Here is an 18,566-nt window from a genome sequence, read left to right as displayed (position 1 = left end):
CTCCCAAGTAACAAGCGATAGGATGAGAGGAAATGGCCTCAAGTTGCACCAGGGGAGGTTTAGATTGGACATGAGGAAAAATTTCTTGACTGAAAGGGTTGTCAAGCATTGGACCAGGCTGCCCAGGGAAGTGGTGGAGTCACCATCCCTGGAGGGATTTAAAAGACGTGTAGATGTGGTGCTTAGGGACATGGTTTAGTGGTGGACTTGGCAGTGTTGGGTCAACAGTTGGACTTGATGATCTTAAGAATCCTTTCTAACCTAAATGATTCTATGATTTTAAGGGTGCGTTCTCAGATTACAGTTTTGTTGTTTTAGGGACCAGCACCTTGAGAGAGCAGCAAATGAAATACTACAAAGAAGTAAAAGGGTTGTCCTTAGAGGATATTTTTAGGAAATTCCAAAAATTAAAATGAAATCACTTTCTAAACAGAAATATACATGTATAATTAGCAGAAATTAAAGAATGGATAAAAATGCAAGCAAAAGGAACAGATGTGCTAATGAAATGCAATTTGTAATACAATTGCACAAAAACAGATTTTAAAAGAAAAGATTTTTGTCCTTCTGTAAATATTAAAGTAGTTGCTGGTGTAATAGAGAAAATGACAAAAATATTTATGAAAATCTGATTTGAATTTGAGTTAATGTTAGGGAATATCTGTTGTGAACTTTGCATATGTTTATATGTGTATTTCTATAGAATTTTTGAATATATAAACCCTTATTATTTTATGAGGAGATTACCACTGTGTGACTTTAGGTCATATTTGAAGGACATTTTTCTTTAATTTGTGGACAGGAAAGCTCTATTTCTGAGACAATAATTTTTTTTTTAATAATGTTTTGCATATCTCTGTTCCCAAAATCTTGTGCCTCTTTTTGGTATGCTTTCCTCTTCCACTTTTAAATGATACCCAGGCTTGGGTTCTCAGAAGGTAAATTAGATTCAACTCTTGACTTAGTGGTAGAATAATGAAAGTAAAAATGTTGTCTCTAGAATGTCATATTCATTATTCGGCCCGTGCTGATTTGACAGTACCTTACCAAACCTTCCTCTCTGCAACTTTGAGCTTTTTTGTCTGAAGTATTTTTGTTGCCCTTGAAACCACTTACCTTAGAAAGATGCTAGAATTCTTTAAAGCTTATTGAAAGATGGAAGTTCTTTAAAAGAGGGAAACAAATACAAACAGTGTTGGAAAGCAACATTTCCTGTAATAACTTTCTCCGTATCCAGGTCTAGAAGGTTGCCTTGCTTCCTTACTTGTAGTCCAGCACTTTCAGAATTCCTCAAATTAGTGGCATGACATCTCATTCTACCTGTCAGCTAGTTTAGATCCTGATTTGAATATTCACTGTTAGCAATAACTGCAGAATCCTGTGATGTGTCTGACTGTGTATGATGTGTCTGATTTCCATCGTGTAATTCTTTATTCCTCTGTGGTGATTTTTCATCATATAATAAATCCCTGGAGTTGTGTTCTTTGTGCTCCCAGGCATAGACACAAGGGGTTAACAAGGTTCAAAAATCTAACATTTTCTGATGTGTTTATTTGAGAAAATAAAAGTAGGGTGTTTAATACTTGCATTTAATTATAATCTCACAGTAACATTCATAATTCTTTCGGGGGATTTTATACATACATGTGTAATACGATGAGTAGAATTTTCCTGAACTACATCAATTATTTAATATTGGCCAGAGGTTATTAAATACGAAGGGAAAATGGCTTTTGATTAAAGCTACCTATGGATATTGCTCTGTATCCTATCCAGTCCAATATTGTTCACTCAGTTTCTTTTCAATTTCAACTTTTTATAACAATAACTGAAATGATCTCTTGTCTAATATAGCAAATCATTTAAGGGACAGCTCTTGAAAGATGACATGAAACTGATTATTTGCAGTTGCAAAAGGGTACTGAAATGAAAATAAGAGTGAAATGACATTTCACTTAAAACTATGCTTGACTCTTAGAATAGAGAAAGAGGAATGTGAAATGAATGGAATAAAATTTGGCCTAGTTCAATGTATAGAAGACCAACTCTGTACTGATTAATTGCAAGAGAGCAATTTGTGAATGTTAAAACCCTGGTCTAAGTTTGAAATAAATAGTTTTAATACGATTAATATCTTTTGATGTTGTTGTTTATTGTTATTATTATTTATGCTTTGATATTGCTATGATAACCTAGAGGGCTCCTTCTCTCCTTTACAGAAGGGGAGGAGACTGGAGTGATGGATAGCCTGTTGGAGGCCTTGCAATCAGGTGCAGCTTTTCGAGACCGAAGGAAAAGGACACCAAGGTCTAAAGGTGAATATTCTATTTTACATTTTATGTTCCAGAGGAAGTTAAAAGCATTATGAGTCCAGTGCTCTAGAACTTAAATGCTATCAGGTTTAATTCTTTCTTGCAATGACAACTTTCAGGGATGTTCAGGCTGTTTTGCTGAAGTCAGCAGCGTTTTGGAGATTAATTTACTGAACTTAGCTTAGCCTGATTATTATGACAAGAGTCTTTGATACAGCCACATGTACTTTAACTTTTTAGGGTTTCTAGTTGAATGGGGGAAGGAAAAGTCATCTTGCCCCATAAGTGAATCAAATTATTTCACTGGTATATAACTGTCACTTTACTCCTAGAAATATCTTAACTTCTAAATAATTCTGCTTAGTAATGTTGTTACAATACTCCAGTAACTTTCAAAGATGTGTTTTATTTCCATTGTTTCCTTGTTTTTCCAGACATACCACAAAATCTCAGTCCAACCACACAGAGGCCTGTGCTGAAAGCTTGTAACCATGGTAATGAACCGTATTCATGAATTGCATGCTGCTCTTAGCTAATGTAGTTGATCTGTGTTTTCAAAAGACTGCTGTGATTTTTTTTCAGTTTTCTACATTTGTGGAATACTGAAACCATATTGGAACCTGCTTTTTAAGAATCACCTGAATATTACATCCTGAAACTATACTTACTGATTACTTTGCAAAGGTCTTCTATCTTTTGTGGGTTTTTTATTTATTTAACATTTGGTTATGTTTTTAAATGTGGTACTTCTATAATCCTTAAGAACAATTATGCAAGGATTTTTTTAATGGATTATGGAACTATAATAGAAAGCAGAGATTGCAGAACATTTTAAATGTTACTAAGTGTTTATGATACCGAATCAGAGAACTTTTTGCATTCGTTCTATTTTTCTTTGTCTTTGTTTTCTTGATACTATAGCTGGAATGGTTTAAGCTGTCATTTACCAGTATAATTCAAAAGGGATGTTGTATCAGCAAAGTAATAGTAAATTCATCAGTTACTTCATGGCAAAATATTTCTCCAAATTTTGAGCATGAGTCTTGTGCATATGTTTATTCATAAACTCCTGAACTATCTCACTGAAATCAGTAGGATTTGCTCATATGTTGAAAGTTGCAATGAGGGTGTGTGTGCTTTTTAGATTTGTTTGTTAGACAATATACAGAATATTATCGTATTAGCTGTGTTTTAATTAAGCTTGAGGAGTCCAAAGTGACTGTTTCCAGTGGCTCATAACTAGTAGTTTCAGGAAAAAGTTTATACATGTAGTACCTCCATTAAAGAAAAATTTTCATTGAAACTTAAAGAAAAAAGTATCTCCTTTCTTAGTTTTGTAGGCAGAATGCATTATCCTTTGATATTTAAATGCACTGCAGAGTTTATAAAGCAGATGCCATCAAAATGACGATATTAATTATACCTCATGTTTAAGTGTTTATTTCTTAAGTGTATATATAGCAAAAAAAAGAACATACAGAATTTGGCATTATTAAACACAAAATTAAAGAAAATAGAGCTGGAAGGACAGTTGAAAGATAATTAATTCACTTAGAAGAATTGGCTCAAAGAAAAATCAAGTATATTTGACAGGTGCTTGTCTAGCACATAACATATTGATATTTCAATAATGACTACAGAGCACATCTGAATTTGTCCTATAAGTGTTTCTGCTTGTAAAAACAATTATGTTGAATGTTGCTTCTTTTCAACCCATTCTATCTATCTATCTAGCCGTCTGTGGACAGACAGTGTAGTTTCCGGTTTTCAAACTAACTGTATTTGGACAAACATTAGAGCTATGTTTTATGTTTCAGGTTAAAAACAAAATACAAAAAACAAACCAAAAAAACTCCCAAGATTTTAATTCTGCAAAATCTTAGTCTAACCCAGGGACTGATTTGTACAGCGGATGGATATAATTTGGTACTGAAGTTTGAAGTTCAGGCATTCGATTTGGAGATAGGAGTAAAAGTAAACTCTTGGATTTTTTGTTGTTTTTACCAAAGTCGGTATTTCCATAGAGCATTTTGAGACAATCTGATTCTAAGACAAAAATGAATTCAGTTTTTCTTTCACCTGTCTTGTTAGCTCAGGAACAGGATAATACAACCCTAAGCTTGCTTTTAAGGAATTCATTAGTATGTTTTTGATTTGTTGACACTTGTCACAATACCTACATGTTACACAATACTACATGTCACAATACTACGTTACATCTTCCTATCTTGAGCTAGAGCACTAAATTTGGTGTAGATTATGGTGAGTTCACTTATCAAAGCCTTTTTGGCTTTTTGATAGAAATATATGGTCATTGGTTACTCCGAGTATATCTTTGAGGTGAACTTTTTCTTTTTTTGCTCTTCAAACTCTGTGTAGGCAAGTTGAGAATTTGCTTTTAATAATTTATTTTGTTATTGGGAAATCAGAAATTATGTAGGTTGTGTACTATGTAGAATGAATACTAGACCCTGAGTATCAGAGTTTATTTTTAGGTAATAATAACCTCACTGAAGCTAATGATGTGGCCAGTCAAAGCAAGAATTATAATGATAAAGTTTCTTTAATTTTCTGTTTCTGAGTTTAACAATGTATAATGTCAGGGGTTTTTCAGTATTATCCTCTATATAATTTTTTGTTGCACTTTATATCTAATACAGATGCATATGCAATAACCTATTCTTTCTATGTATATGTGTATAATAAGTGATGAATACTGTATATAATGGTTTATTACATATACACTGTATAAGCAAGAAGTCTGTGATTTCAGCCCACTTCAAAAAAATTGGGATATGTCGTTAGACAGAACTATTGGCTTGGTCTTTCATTGATTTGCTGTTTTTCCCAACCTAAAATTTCAAATGGATGCTAAATGTTGTATCATGGCAAAAAAGCCACCGGCTTACTCTAAGCTTAATATATGTGGAGATCAATGAAGTCCTCAAGCAGCAATTCAAGCACTTTCCTTCTTTGCTTCTGTACTGGGTTTGGCTGTTTGGGTTAACTGATAACTGGTTTCGTTACTGCTTCTTCTGATGAGTCTAACAGATTCACTTAATAGTAGATATACTTTATTAATACACACTGCAGATTCATACCTAGGATGAACTTCTTGGACTCATCGCGCAGTCAAAAAGAATTACAAGCCATAACTTGAAATGTCTGTCCTCTGAATCATTCAGAGTGTAGCAATCTCTGTTGGGCAGATTCCATCGAGTTCTAGCTAATCTTTTCTGTTTCAAAACAAAACAAAAACAAACTAATAAAAACTGTTTTAGTCTTTATGATTAAAGATATTTCTCTAAAAAAGTGGAATAGAAATCAGACCCCAGCATAGATGGGAACTAGAAAGTAGTGGCTCCATGTCTGACAGGTGATGGCAAGGGAGAGAAACACAGCCAGAATGCACACTTTCTCCATAGCTGTAACATAAGTGGAAGCAGGAAGGATATCTCTTTCACCATTGCCATTGTCATCCTCAGTATGATACTGCTCAAGGTACCAAACTGTCACTTGCTCGTGAGGCTGAGCCAAGCCCTATAAAACAAAGTAATACAGAGGAGCAAGCCAATGCTACTTAGCTCTAGAACTGAGAACTGAAATTGTTTCCTTTAACTAAATGGACTGCTTAAGAATAAAAAGGAGGAATAGTAAATTTAGTGGAACGTTAGCCATTGGTTGGCCATCTTTCTCTTCATGATCTGTCGAGCTCCCCAGAAAGCTGTGGTAGTGTTCAGCTGATATTTCTGATTAAAAAGGAGTACTGGTTCTCATGCTGCAACCCAGGGTAGCCTCTTGGGTGCGTTATTTTATTTTCAGTCCTACTGCACTCTTCTTTTATTGAACAGATTGCCTCTTTCTAACATGTTATGTGTTTTTTGTCAAGTTTAAATCTACTCTATTTCTGTGATCAGAATTACCGATCATATTTTTCTGCTTTTGACAAGGCCCATCAAGTCGGATAATTTCTTGCTGAGGAAAAGCCCTGCTGCATAGAAATAATATACATTTGGAATTGCTAGAACTTGGAAATGTTCTAAAACCTTAAGGATACAAATAATTTTCACTAGATTTCTGTTGACATATATATGATTGGTGTATTTATTTCCTTTGTTTCCATCCATGGTGCTTTGTAGTTTTAAATTAACAACTGAATTGCATATATGTTCAAAACTACCTGTTAATGTCACAGTTTGCTTTAACTGGAAAGAGCCATAAACTGCAGTAAATATTGTGGTATATGCTTTTGCTGTAATTCCCATTCTGAGCACTGTATGACACAAGTAGAGTATTAGTATAGTTTTAGTGTTGTATTTCGGTAAGGTTTTGATTCAGTAGCATCTAACAGGGGAGCTTTTTTATTTTATTTAGGGAGCAGAAGAAAGCACTTAATTTTCAATGATCAGGATTTTGCACATTAGAAGATCATTTCAAGCAGCTAATAGCTATGGCTGATCTGAGTTTATCAGTTATTTACAACAACAGTCAAGGCATATTTGCATCTTGCACATTTATTTCAAGCTAGTTAAGTTCAAATACACATAGCAGCATATCCAAGGCAGCACAGAAAGCTGCATTACGCACTAAGTTTTCGGTCAGGCTTTGCAGCCTGCATCAAGTTCTCTGCTGCTATGGCTACGCATTTATTTGCAGTAGCATTAGCCAAGGTAATGTTATCTGAAATGCATGAATACAAATTCAAGATGCAGCTTTGATTGCATGTATATATACCTCAAATGCAGCAGAAAGTGTTTTTCTTTACAAGTAGGTTATAATCAAAATGCTGTGAGTAAAGAAAAGCTATAATAAAATGGAAGTTAAAAAATACGGATTGCTTTTTGTGACTGCAAAGGTTGAAAGAAATCTTTCTGTTGTAATCAGTAATTGTGTTGTGGACTATACTTCCAAAGGTAACAATAAGGTCCTGTTTCTATATTCAGATCAAACTTCCATGGTGAGAGATAGTCGTAATTACTATATCTGTTTGTTCAGTAAATCTATAAACAATAGAATAATTTTCATGTCACATTTAGTCTGAACCATTTTAAACACCTCTGTTAAATAAAATCCTTGTCAAGCAATGTCATTCTGGTCCCAGTTAAGAAGAAAACCCTTTTTTCATGTTTGTTGGGTTTTTTTCATCCCTTATTCATAATAGAACTGTCATCTGACATTCATGTTAGTGTCTCTGCTACCTTATTTTTGACAATCATAGCTGAAAATGAGCTCAGGCTCATCTTAATTCTTGAAACCGACAGTGCAACCACTTAGAGGTCACTATTTTATTTCATCATTGCTGTATATGACAGCAAACTATGATTGTCATTTCAACCTAATTTTTCCTTATTTTTTTCTTACGTCTGTGTATGTTGCTGTCTTTTCCACAACTGTATGTAGTGAACATTAGGGAGTACCTAACACTGGAGAAACAAAGAAACCTGTGAAGATAACTTTTTAGCCAGTACATATTAGTAGTAAAGATGCATTCTTGAGCACTACCAGTTCTTCATGGTAGATACTGTTTGAAAGGCACTATGCATGTTAGCCTACTCTTCTTTCTGCCTGTGATCTAAAAACATCAGTGTTTGTACCTCTGGTGGAGAAAATTTTTGTAAAGCTTTGTGAAGTTTTACTCAATAGACAAGTTTCCTCGGCAGAAGACTTGGAATATCTGTAGGCACTGTTATGAAATGAAAACATTTAATAGGATTTCTATTAAAAAAAAAAAAACAACTTAGTTCTCAGTTGTTCCCATTTTAAGACCAAAGCTTCACTTCAATATTGACTTCATAGGTCAAGTAAAATTGCTGCTTATTCTAACAGAAATAATTCCCCTGAAACCATCTGCACTGGTTATATTATAGAGTTTTTTCCTAGAGCAGACAGCAGAGTTCAAAGAAACTGTGACCATAAGAGTCAATTTTGCATGTGTGGAAAAAAATATCCAGACGAGGGAAGTGAATTTATTCATTTTTATTTGTTTGTTCAGAACTATTTCTGTATTGCCACAATTTCAGACACATACAGTCTCTCACAGAGATGGCCCTGAAGAATTTACATTCCAAAATAACTAGGAATAAGATTAGTTTTGATGCGAAGTTTTTAGGATCTTTTTCTAGTGATATCCCTCTCATAATTTAATGTTGGAGTGGAGAAAGTATTCAAGTCAGAAGGGGTGACAGCCACCAAGAAGAGTTTTGGATGAAAAATGAAAAACTGTGATTATTTTTTTTTTCAGAGCCTTTCCAACAAAGTTAATAAAATCAACCTTTGTAATAAAGACTGACATAGAGAGAGGTATAAAACACTGGTTTATTTTTTATTTATTTATTTATTTTTAAATGCCAAGTGCTGCAAAAGGGATGCAAGCTCTGTTAAGAATGGAAAAGGGTACTTCAAATTAGTAGTAAATGCATATTAGTACTGTGAAAATATTGGTATAGACCAAAAAAAAAAAAAAAAACCTGTTAACTTGCCCTTAATATAAGCCAAACACACACTGTCAATCTTAGCACTACCTGTATTTAGAAAAGGAGAGGCGGAATTGTGATCCTACAAAAAATGTCTGTGTCTGTTTTATTACTGCTCTTGTAAAGTCTTGTGAGCTTTCCCTTATCAGCACCCGTGAGTAAGGTGACAGGCATATCCTCCATTCTGTGTCTTATCATAAAGAATTATATGTGAACATAATACAGACAAGAAAGAGAACCAAAGCTTTTTAAGAGTAAAAATTTTAGGTGCCACCTTGAGACAAGGTGGACCTTATAATGGGGCTTATTTTCCAGAGGTTTGACAACTTCATTCCTAAAGTTGAGACCCTTTGAAGATGTCAAATTAGGCACTCAGAAGAGCTAATTGCTTTTGGAACTACCTTGCCAGTGTTCATTGGTACTAGTTGAATAGGACTGCTTCTCTCAAGGGAGGCAAGGACATTTTCTGCAAGATAAGAACTGTGGCAAAGAGGTGACATTTGAAAGCAGTGACACTGTATATTCCATAATTGCACATACAGTAAATGTCAGCTTCGTAATCGTCTAGCTAGGTAACCAGATTTCCAAAAGCTATGGCAGGCAAGTTATATATTCAAAGCAGTCTTCTGAATATGCATCAATGGACAATCTTAAATCTGCTAAGGGAGCTGTAAATTACCAACAGTTTACCCATATTTGTCTTTTCATTGTTTAGTCACGCAGAACTTCCCATTCAAAGACAATTACTGAGTTGATCTGTACAGCAAAGAGGTTCTGTCACTTCTCAGAGTACTTTTCAAATCTCTTCCATGTTTGTTAAACAAGATTTTAGGTATAAATTTACCAGACTCTTTCACTTCTGTTTTCTGAATGTTAAGAACAAGTAGTATCTAAACTCCTGTCTCTTTCTTCAAAGGCTTTAAGAACTCTGATCCAAATAGAATAAATGATGTATCTATTGACTGAACAACAGCCATAATGATCTTTATATTGTTTTGTATCTCTCTCTTCTTAAAGGGTTTATCTTTCTTTAAAAAAAAAAAAAAGGTGAAATATTGGATAGGGAAATTTCATCAGCTAGACATTAGAAATGAGTTTCTCTGGTTAAAAGATTCCACTGGGGACAAAATCTGAGATGGAAACAAACAGTGTATCAGCCCTGATCTGACTGTTTTGTGACTCAGGTGATGTCTGGTTAATGCAACATTGTTTAGTCAGTAATTCAAAAGATCTAGAGAAAGCACAAAACATTACTCATTAAATTCTTTAAGCACACTTCTTAATTCATCATTCTTTGCCATGTAAGTTAATATGTTCCCTTAATGTTCTGGGGTTTTTTTCCTCCTTTGGGAGAACTTACTTTTTTTTTTCTCCAAAGTGGTTACAATGAGCAAAAATGTACAGTGTAAAAGAAATACTGGAGTTATGTTTCTGCCTGATTTTTTTCATTATAAGCCAATGCTCTGCAAAGGTACAAGTAAAGGACATTAAATAGATGCAGGGAAAACAAGGGTATCCTGCAGCTTCTTCCCTTTGTTGGGGTAGAAACACTTGGAAACTTTACTTTCAAGTCTTGGAATACTCTAAAGAGAAATTGGCATTTAAGTTGAACCAGAACTGGTGGTTGTGTCTGTAAGTTGCTTGATAAATGCAGTATCATCTTTGTTTCATTCCAAAAGTAGATGAGTCTTGTGTATTTCCATCATACATGCCTGAGGCAAAATCTCCATCAATCACCCAGCAAAATAATCAGAAGCCTCAAGAGACTTTTCCTTGGTGGCTCAAACTTCGGGTTCATGAGTGGTGAAGGAAGGAAATACAGGGGGCAAATGCAGCTTTCACATGAATAACAGAAGGAAAGATGATAGCCAGACTTACACTGAATGATCTGGAGTAGTGTGAGGTAGTTGGACTGTAACTCCTCTTTTCTTATGTTGATGTAGCTTACAAATCCAAGATGAGAAGCTATAGGTTAAGTAATTTCAGAAAAGAATATTTGGATTTTGGAGGATGTTGGGCTAATCAAGAATCTGTTCACTTTCAGCATACACCGTAAAGTAGTTTGACCCTTGTTCTTGGCATCGTAATGTTTTTTTTTAAAAAAAACTTTTTAAAGCAAGATCACTTTAACCAAACAGAAAAATCACTTGAAGTCCATGCAATTTCCTAGCAGATTTTACTTCCTCAAGATTTGCAAAAACCAGGATTGCTAATACCTACTCTTCCTTTCTTTGAAAGACTGTAACAATGCCTTGTTAGTAGCATGGTCTTTCTGTTACAAGTCAAGAAGGCTTTTTTGTAATGGTGAGGGGGTTTTATTCTGTCAGGGGGAAGAGTTTTTCTCATGCTTTATTGTCTCATATTTATCTAACTCCATATACAGGAATCAAAGAAAAACTGTTATCTGACCCTAGAAGTTTGACCATATTTGCCTTAGGTTTTCAAAAACCTGAAAACTGAGGTTTAGAAAACTAAGAGTGACTTTATTCTACATTGTATTCAGACTTGCAGTTCTTGATTTTTCTCTCTCCTTGTGGCATAGCAAAATGATAGAATAAGAAATTGAAAAGATAACATTGAGAATACTTAGTGTCATAAACAGGGAAATGGAATGAAATCTCAGCAGATTTTCAGCATGGGCAAATAATTATTCCAGAGTTTTTTTCTTTTTATCTGTTTTCTTAGGCTTTAAGCCTGTTTCTTTGTATTTGAAAAGAGATGATTGTACATGGTATGTTACAGTACGGTGCATATAAAGATACTTGAATTAGCTCTGGACAGTCTACTTTGTCTACTTGAAGCAGGATAACTTTTAGGCCAGGAACAAATTTGGGTATCACAACCCAGTTTTGGGGTTTCAAAACAAATTTGGGTATCTCTGTACAGCACCTAATTGAGCTATGCAGTTTCAGGAGCGATGTTCAAGGATTTTAACAAGCCTTGAACCACAGAAAAATAGGATGCACAGCCATAATGAACAATCTTTTCATAGGTTTCTTTTATATTTCTAAAATCTGAATTAACTAATTTAATAGGTTATATATTTTTATGTCTAGAATCACTTTGTCACTTGGGTTCTTCCCTGCCATTTGGGAACCTATACTGGCTAGAAAGACAGCATTTTCTGATAATCGCTTTTCATAAACAGAGAGAAACCATTTTAAATAATCTAAAAATAGGATATGCCTCCCGTTTTGCTGGATTTACTGTCAGTTTGTTTTACTTAAAATATGAGATGAATTTCTACTTCACCAAAAATAAGTTGTAACAGTGGGAAATTGAGAAGATTGTATTAATATTATAGATATTTGTTGCATGGAATGGAATGGAATCACCACTGACTTGGTATAAACATCTTGGATAAAAGAGCTTAATAGAACCACAGGTAAACTATTTGTTGGTAAATGCCTGCCTAATGCGACGCAAGTTGATAGGCTGGTATTTTCATGGCTAGAGCTTCTGGGTCATGGCATGCCTTTTACTTCAGTCACTGGATTTTTGTGGCAGGAATCATCATCAGCCTTCCCCGTTCAATATGAATATTTGAGTCACTAGGCTCGGTAACATTTGTTATTTACAGTGAAACTCTGTGAACAGAGGGGCTAATGAACAGAAGGGAACTTTCCAGGGATATGGAAAACATGGTTTAAATCCTCTCACTGAGGGAATAATGGCATCTGGATGACCTAGGGTTAAACGCAGCTGAGTGAGAGCTTTCATTACCCAGGTTGACTTTGGCACCTAAATTTTACTGGTCTTTTAGTTTGGTAACTGAATTTATTAACAGCGGCAGAAATTAGTATCAGAATTGTGTACCGTAACTGAGAGGCAGTGGTTTGAGGTACTACAGATGTGTTAGCCAGAGAAATACATGTTCAAGGTGGAGACTGATGGGCTACATTGATCTTCCGGTTGTTTTCTCTAGCCCCTGGAGAAGGCATCAGAATATATACTCTATTAATACATAAAGGCTTCTATTGCTTTGTATAAGGTTGGGGTTTTGTTTGGGTTTTACTGTAGTCATAATTACATTTGGTGATTTTTTTTTTTCTGTTTCCTTAGTTTCAAAAGTAGAGATTCCTCCTCAAATACTTTACTTCAATTCCTTGCCAAAATTGCTTTCTCTTCCCGTAAGAACTATCTCTTGAGAAATTTATCTGAGGACCTATTCTTATTTCAGTGGCCGCATTTTATTGCTGTCATTACCAGAGAAGGGAGACTTAATATACTTTTTCCTCCTACATTCTGAAATATAAAAATTTTCATTGATCCATCTTTTCCATGAGAAAGTAAACTTCATGATGTCAAATCTTTCACTCCACTATCACTAGTTCAAGAACTGGGTGAGTCAATCTAATGATTCCAAACCTGCTGATAACCCATATGAACACGATGCCAAATTAGGCTGATGGAGGAGCTTGGGGAGGACTCTCTTAAATTTTGGTCAGTGTTTAAAAAATGAGATGAGATGAAATGAGACCTACATCAGAAGAAATGCTGGAAGCTGGTAGGGTGCCCTATCCTTTCCTCTGGATAGGGGGGAGGTTGTTGGCTTTGGTTTTGGGTTGTTTGGGTTTTTTCCCAGTTTACATTGTTTAGTACTTAAGCTGAGATCTACAGGGTCTGCTTTACAGATGTGCCAAATATCTACAACTGCAGTGAAAACAGTAGAATCAAAGCACTAAACACATAAAGTGTTTTATAATGTTCGCTCTGGGATATCAGGTATTAAGCATTTTTAACTGATCTCCCAAAATTAATGTATGTATTTAATCTCTTGAAGAGATAAAATACCTTATAAATGTAGATACACAATTTAGGGAGCTTAGGCTCCTTATACCTGCTAGAGAGAGGGACGTATCCATCTTACACAGGAGGTAGCTTACATAAATTGTTAATAGTCAATGAGTTCAGGCCTCTAATTTAAAGTGCTTGAGGCTGAGAGACCTGAAGAGGTTTCTCCACGTTTTCATTCTCTATCTATAATAAAGTTAATAAAACATGACACAGCACACTCAATACTGAAGATAAAACAATAGCTTGAATAGCTGCTCTTCGGGTTAGTATATTCTGTCCTAGGCAATGAATGATACAAGTTCTTGGGGGGGAAGTAATTCTCTTACAGTGCATATATATAAATATTTGCATTAAGTTTGGTTAGCCAACTTTCTCATGCTTCCAAATCCTAGTACTTTGATACTCAGCTCTTTCTCTTTACTATAGAGTAATTTATATTGTACTGCTAGCTGCAATGATAATATTCTTGAGTGTACTAATGTTTCATTAGACTAGCTGGATTAAATGTAAATGAATCAGTACCATGGCTTGAAGTTATGTAGCTTTCCTGGTATGCAAGATAGGTTCATAATTTCAGCATAAAGAGTAAATCAGGATTGATGCATGAGTAGTTGCAAACTCTGTTCTGACTAATCAGCACAGAATAAAAAGTATTTTGCTGTCAGGTAATCCCTAGTTTTATAATTGTACTGTAGATGGTAGTCTTCCCCTTTCCCTAAGAAATATAAAATCGTTTTAATTCTGTGTGATCCATCATCAGGCAACTACTCAAAAAAGTAACGTTCTTAAATGCTCTCAAATGTCCAGTAGCAAAAATAAATGAAGGGCAGAGTGCATTAAGGGATTTCCAGTTGTGTCTCACAGGGCAGAGAAAACTGCTGTGAGAGAGCTCTTGGGATAGCTCCTACTCTTGCTGCCTTTAGCAATAGCTTCCTGCCTAATCAGTCTCCAGGCTTACCCCGGTGCTTTAAGCCTGTTCTTTCTCTGTTGCCAGCCGCTGACTGAAAACAGGACACAGCCAATTGCTCTCTGCTGAGTTTACCCAGTCTCTGTTTATCCACCTAACAGCAGTTGCTCTGAGATCATTTTATTGAAAACTTGTTATGTAGTGAGATCTCCTATTATGAAATGTTGGGTTTGTTTCAGTGGGGTCAAAAATATATGAATCTTACGGTCTAAGATTGGATATTATATTATTTGAAATAGTTGTTTTCTATGGGATGGAAAACAAAGCATGCTGAAGTGGAATTAATTTCTTCTTTTTCCACGTTCCAATGACAGTCAATTTAAAAAAGGCTTGTCTTCATTACTAAAAGTTAAAAAATAAACTGTTAATGACTGTGTCTTTAATTGAGGATACTACTAGCTACATCCTAATTTCTTAGTTTGGGGTCTGATCTTCCTTCACGGATCTTTTTTTCTTCCTTTCCAGTTATTTCTGAAGCCGTATGAGTGATACCTAATGATAGTTGTTCTTGTTTCCAACCACATCTTGTCGTTTCCTTATTCTAAGCCCATCTTTCTTACTCATCTATCAGTGCTGTAGTACATTAGAACATTCAACAGTACCACTTAACTGTGGTATATAAAGCATTTTACTCCTACTTCAGTCTGTAACTGCAGATTTAGCCTAATAAAAAGGGCATTTTTGACCTGTACCAATAAACTATAAAATGCACTGTGGCCTAAATGAGAATATTACTTATTATAGAAATCTTCTACACTTACATTAGTCATAAAGCTTTGGTGAAATTGTGCATGTTGAAGGAACTAAGCAACCAGAAAGACTGCAAAGGGATCTCCAGCTAATCTTTTCTGGGAAAGCTATAGTAACACAAAATACAGTATACTGATGATTGTTATTTTTCTAATAACTGAAAGTGCAAAGGGATGCATTAAAAAAATATGTTTTGGCTTGCTTAAGAGAAAGCTAAATGAGAGGCAGGTCAGCAATAACTTAATGTACTGTCCAAACTTCTTAAAATATTTTAAAATTAAATAGCCGTACTGTTTATGTCCTTTTAAAGATCTAGGGGAAAGGTGGCGAGGCAGGGTTCAAACATCATACACTCCAATCTCCCATCCAAAACTGTGTGTCACTCAGAATCTGCATTTGCTCAGAAATTGCTGTAAGATCCACTTTAAGAATTGCTAGCTTTGGTATTGCACCATACAATCCAACAAGGTTTTCTTCATCTGTGCTTCTACAATGCTAGTACATTTGAGTAGTTGCAGGGTATTTTCTCCTATACTTAGCACTTCTCTGCTTTTCATTTAGCCCATTTAAAAGAAAAAAACCAAACCAGCAGTTACTTCTTATTTTTAGTTTGCAAATCTTTATTCCCTTAGCCTGCATTGACATAGTGAAAGTTATTTAAATGTTTGCAATAAGTAATACATTTCTGCAAGTGATAAGAAAACTTATTTGGTCAAGAACACTTTTTAACAAGAATACTAACTGCATTTTATATGGAAATAAAGTTTGGCTAGAATTAATGTTTCAAGGTCTAGTTTTGTCAAAGCTAAACTCAACAAGTTAGGGAGAACAATAGGAAAATATGAGAAATCGGAAAGCTTTTTAAGTTGCCAATGTGTATGTTAGTAAAGGGCACACTACACTGTCTGATGCTCTTGGCTTCAGTTGCAGATTTCAGCCTTAATATTTTTTTTAGTTATTAATGTGGAATTGTCTTCAAATCAAATTTTCCACCTTCAAAAACCAAACTGAGTGTACTAAAATTTTATAATCTGTTAGTTTTCTGGGAATATGATGAATGTGCTAGTGGAGAAGTTCACTTCAAGGTGCTTTATATTCAGAAAATACTGCAGCATTGCTGCCCAAAACAAGATTTTCAGATTTTGCAGCTAATGGTATACTTGGTACACTTGTATGAGGTATGCTGGCAAGAACTAGAAAAACTAAAAAAATATATTGCCCTTGAATTGTTTTGTTCCGTTGAAGCACAGTGCTTCTCTGTAGTATCAACTTCCGTTGCATCTCTTCGGGACAAAGAGAGTTTGGTGGTTCTCACACCACATAATATTAGAAGTATCGTAATTGGTATTTCAAGTCCTTTTAACATGTTCTTGTTTGGTGTATCAAAGAAATTGAAGTTGAGCTGTGAACCTGCGCCATTTTCAGTACATGTTGAAAACCTTCCTCCCTTCTTTTAGTGAAAGTAACACATACTTTAACAGATGTTTACCCCTCGCTTTTGAGGAGTTTCTTATCTTTGAAGTATATGAGCTGAGTAGTGCAGTGTTGGATTTAATATTAGTTCTTATACTTGTATAGAAGTGGTTCGTGGAAGTGAACAAATTCACCCAAAGAAAGTTGAAATATCTTTCAGTTTACTGAGTAAATCAGTCCAGGCTTATTAAGTCAACCTAAGAATAGAACTTCTATCAGTTAAACTTTCCACTGGGATTTATGATTGAAGTGCATATAATACCTCATTACTGATCAATGCACGAGAGATGTTCTGTTGTAATTTGTATTCATGGGAAGTATCTGTACTAGTTTTCATTTTACATTTTTGTAAATAAAATTCCATTAATTATTAATCAAAAATTGAGTGAGCCTTGAAACTCACTGGATCACAGTGCAACAATCAAACAGAAGCAGTGATTTTTCTGGGACACTTTATTTCAAAGTAAGGTTTCCAATTAATATTACTTATTTATTGTTGACGAATTACATTTTCAGCAGTTTAAGGAAACAAGAAATATGATGGTCTAACCAATATTGTTTGTCAAACTAAATTAAAGCTTAAAGCAAGTTAAATAAGACTATCTTCCAAAGCAGCAAGAAGGTAGTATATAAATTATCCAAGTGCCATCACCAGCACTTATGATAAAAATTCACATTTTCTTTATTAAAATCATAGTTTACCTAAGAGTTTGATTTCTAATGCGATAGAAGTAATTATCTTATAAGTGGAACTTGGGGCAGGGGGGCTATTAGTTTAAAGAAAAAGTGTTTATAGTTTTTTGCTTATTTGTTTTTAGAAATTGATTGGTTTGTACCCATTCCTTGGCTACTTTTGAATATGAAAGGAAATAGGGAAATAAATTATTTCAGGGAGACAGTGGTGCTAGAAATGAGATTGTGTTTTATCTTTTGATAGTCACTTACTTTTAATCTAGTGGTAGTAGCCATTCTCTACGTGTTAGAAAAGAGAGAGAGAAAAGAAAGCACTTATTTTGCAGAAAGAAATCAGTATCTTTATTTTTACTCTTTCCTTGCATACAGGAAGCCGTCAAAAAATGTGGCAGCTGACATCATAGCCAAACTGATTCTTGGAGACTTCAAGTGTACTAGTTTCTTGTGGGAAGTATTTAATTACTAGCCAGTTCATGGGCCCAGCTGCAGTAACATGCGTCAGCTGAAGGACCATTTATAGCCATTATTCAGAGCGGAGTTTGCATTTGACAAATTCATAAGCATTATCAAAAAAGTGGTAAGTCTCTAAGATGTTTTAAAAGGTTTAAAAATTCACAGCAGCTTCCTGACTTAAACGTGTGGCCCAACAGGAAAAAGCAGCATGAAGTTCTCTGTTTTGTTTGGGTTAAAAGTTTTGAAGAGTGCTTCTGAAACACTTTAGTTACATGTTTTATTTTCTGGTACAATATTTTCAGTTAATTCAAATTCAGCTCAAATTAACAACTCCATGTTCTTTGGGATAATTAAATTATAGTCTCCTCTTATCTTGACTCACCATGCAGACTATTGCCCACCCCTATAGCTGCCTTTACTCCATTGCTATAGCAGCTCCGTTATTTAGAAATAAATCTTTTCTTCTCCCCATCAGTTGTTGTGAAAGGAATGTAAACCACCTGTGAAAAAAATTAGCATATTTGGACGGACTTCTTGCGTTTGCTTGTCTGGCCGTATTCCAGGTGTTTTTACAGCTGTGTAAGGGAAGGAGTAAGAAAGGTGTTTCAGCGGGTCCTGGTTATTAAAATTGTCCTGGACGTGCCGTGG

At 34.9% G+C, this 18,566-nt stretch overlaps 1 protein-coding gene across 1 annotated transcript in view; it reads left to right on the top strand.

The window, feature by feature from the left end:
* DIAPH3 (diaphanous-related formin 3) overlaps positions 1–18,566 on the top strand; it is a 234,091-nt gene that overhangs the window by 174,198 nt on the left and 41,327 nt on the right. The window contains exons 24-25 of the mRNA XM_009323204.1: positions 2,220–2,315; positions 2,747–2,806. Of these exons, the coding sequence (XP_009321479.1) occupies positions 2,220–2,315; positions 2,747–2,806 (156 nt within the window). The remainder of the gene's footprint in view (positions 1–2,219; positions 2,316–2,746; positions 2,807–18,566) is intronic.

This window comes from Pygoscelis adeliae, unplaced genomic scaffold (assembly GCF_000699105.1).
Source record: "Pygoscelis adeliae isolate BGI_AS28 unplaced genomic scaffold, ASM69910v1 Scaffold134, whole genome shotgun sequence".
Lineage (NCBI taxonomy): Eukaryota > Metazoa > Chordata > Aves > Sphenisciformes > Spheniscidae > Pygoscelis > Pygoscelis adeliae.
This window is presented reverse-complemented; position numbering and strand designations above follow the sequence as displayed.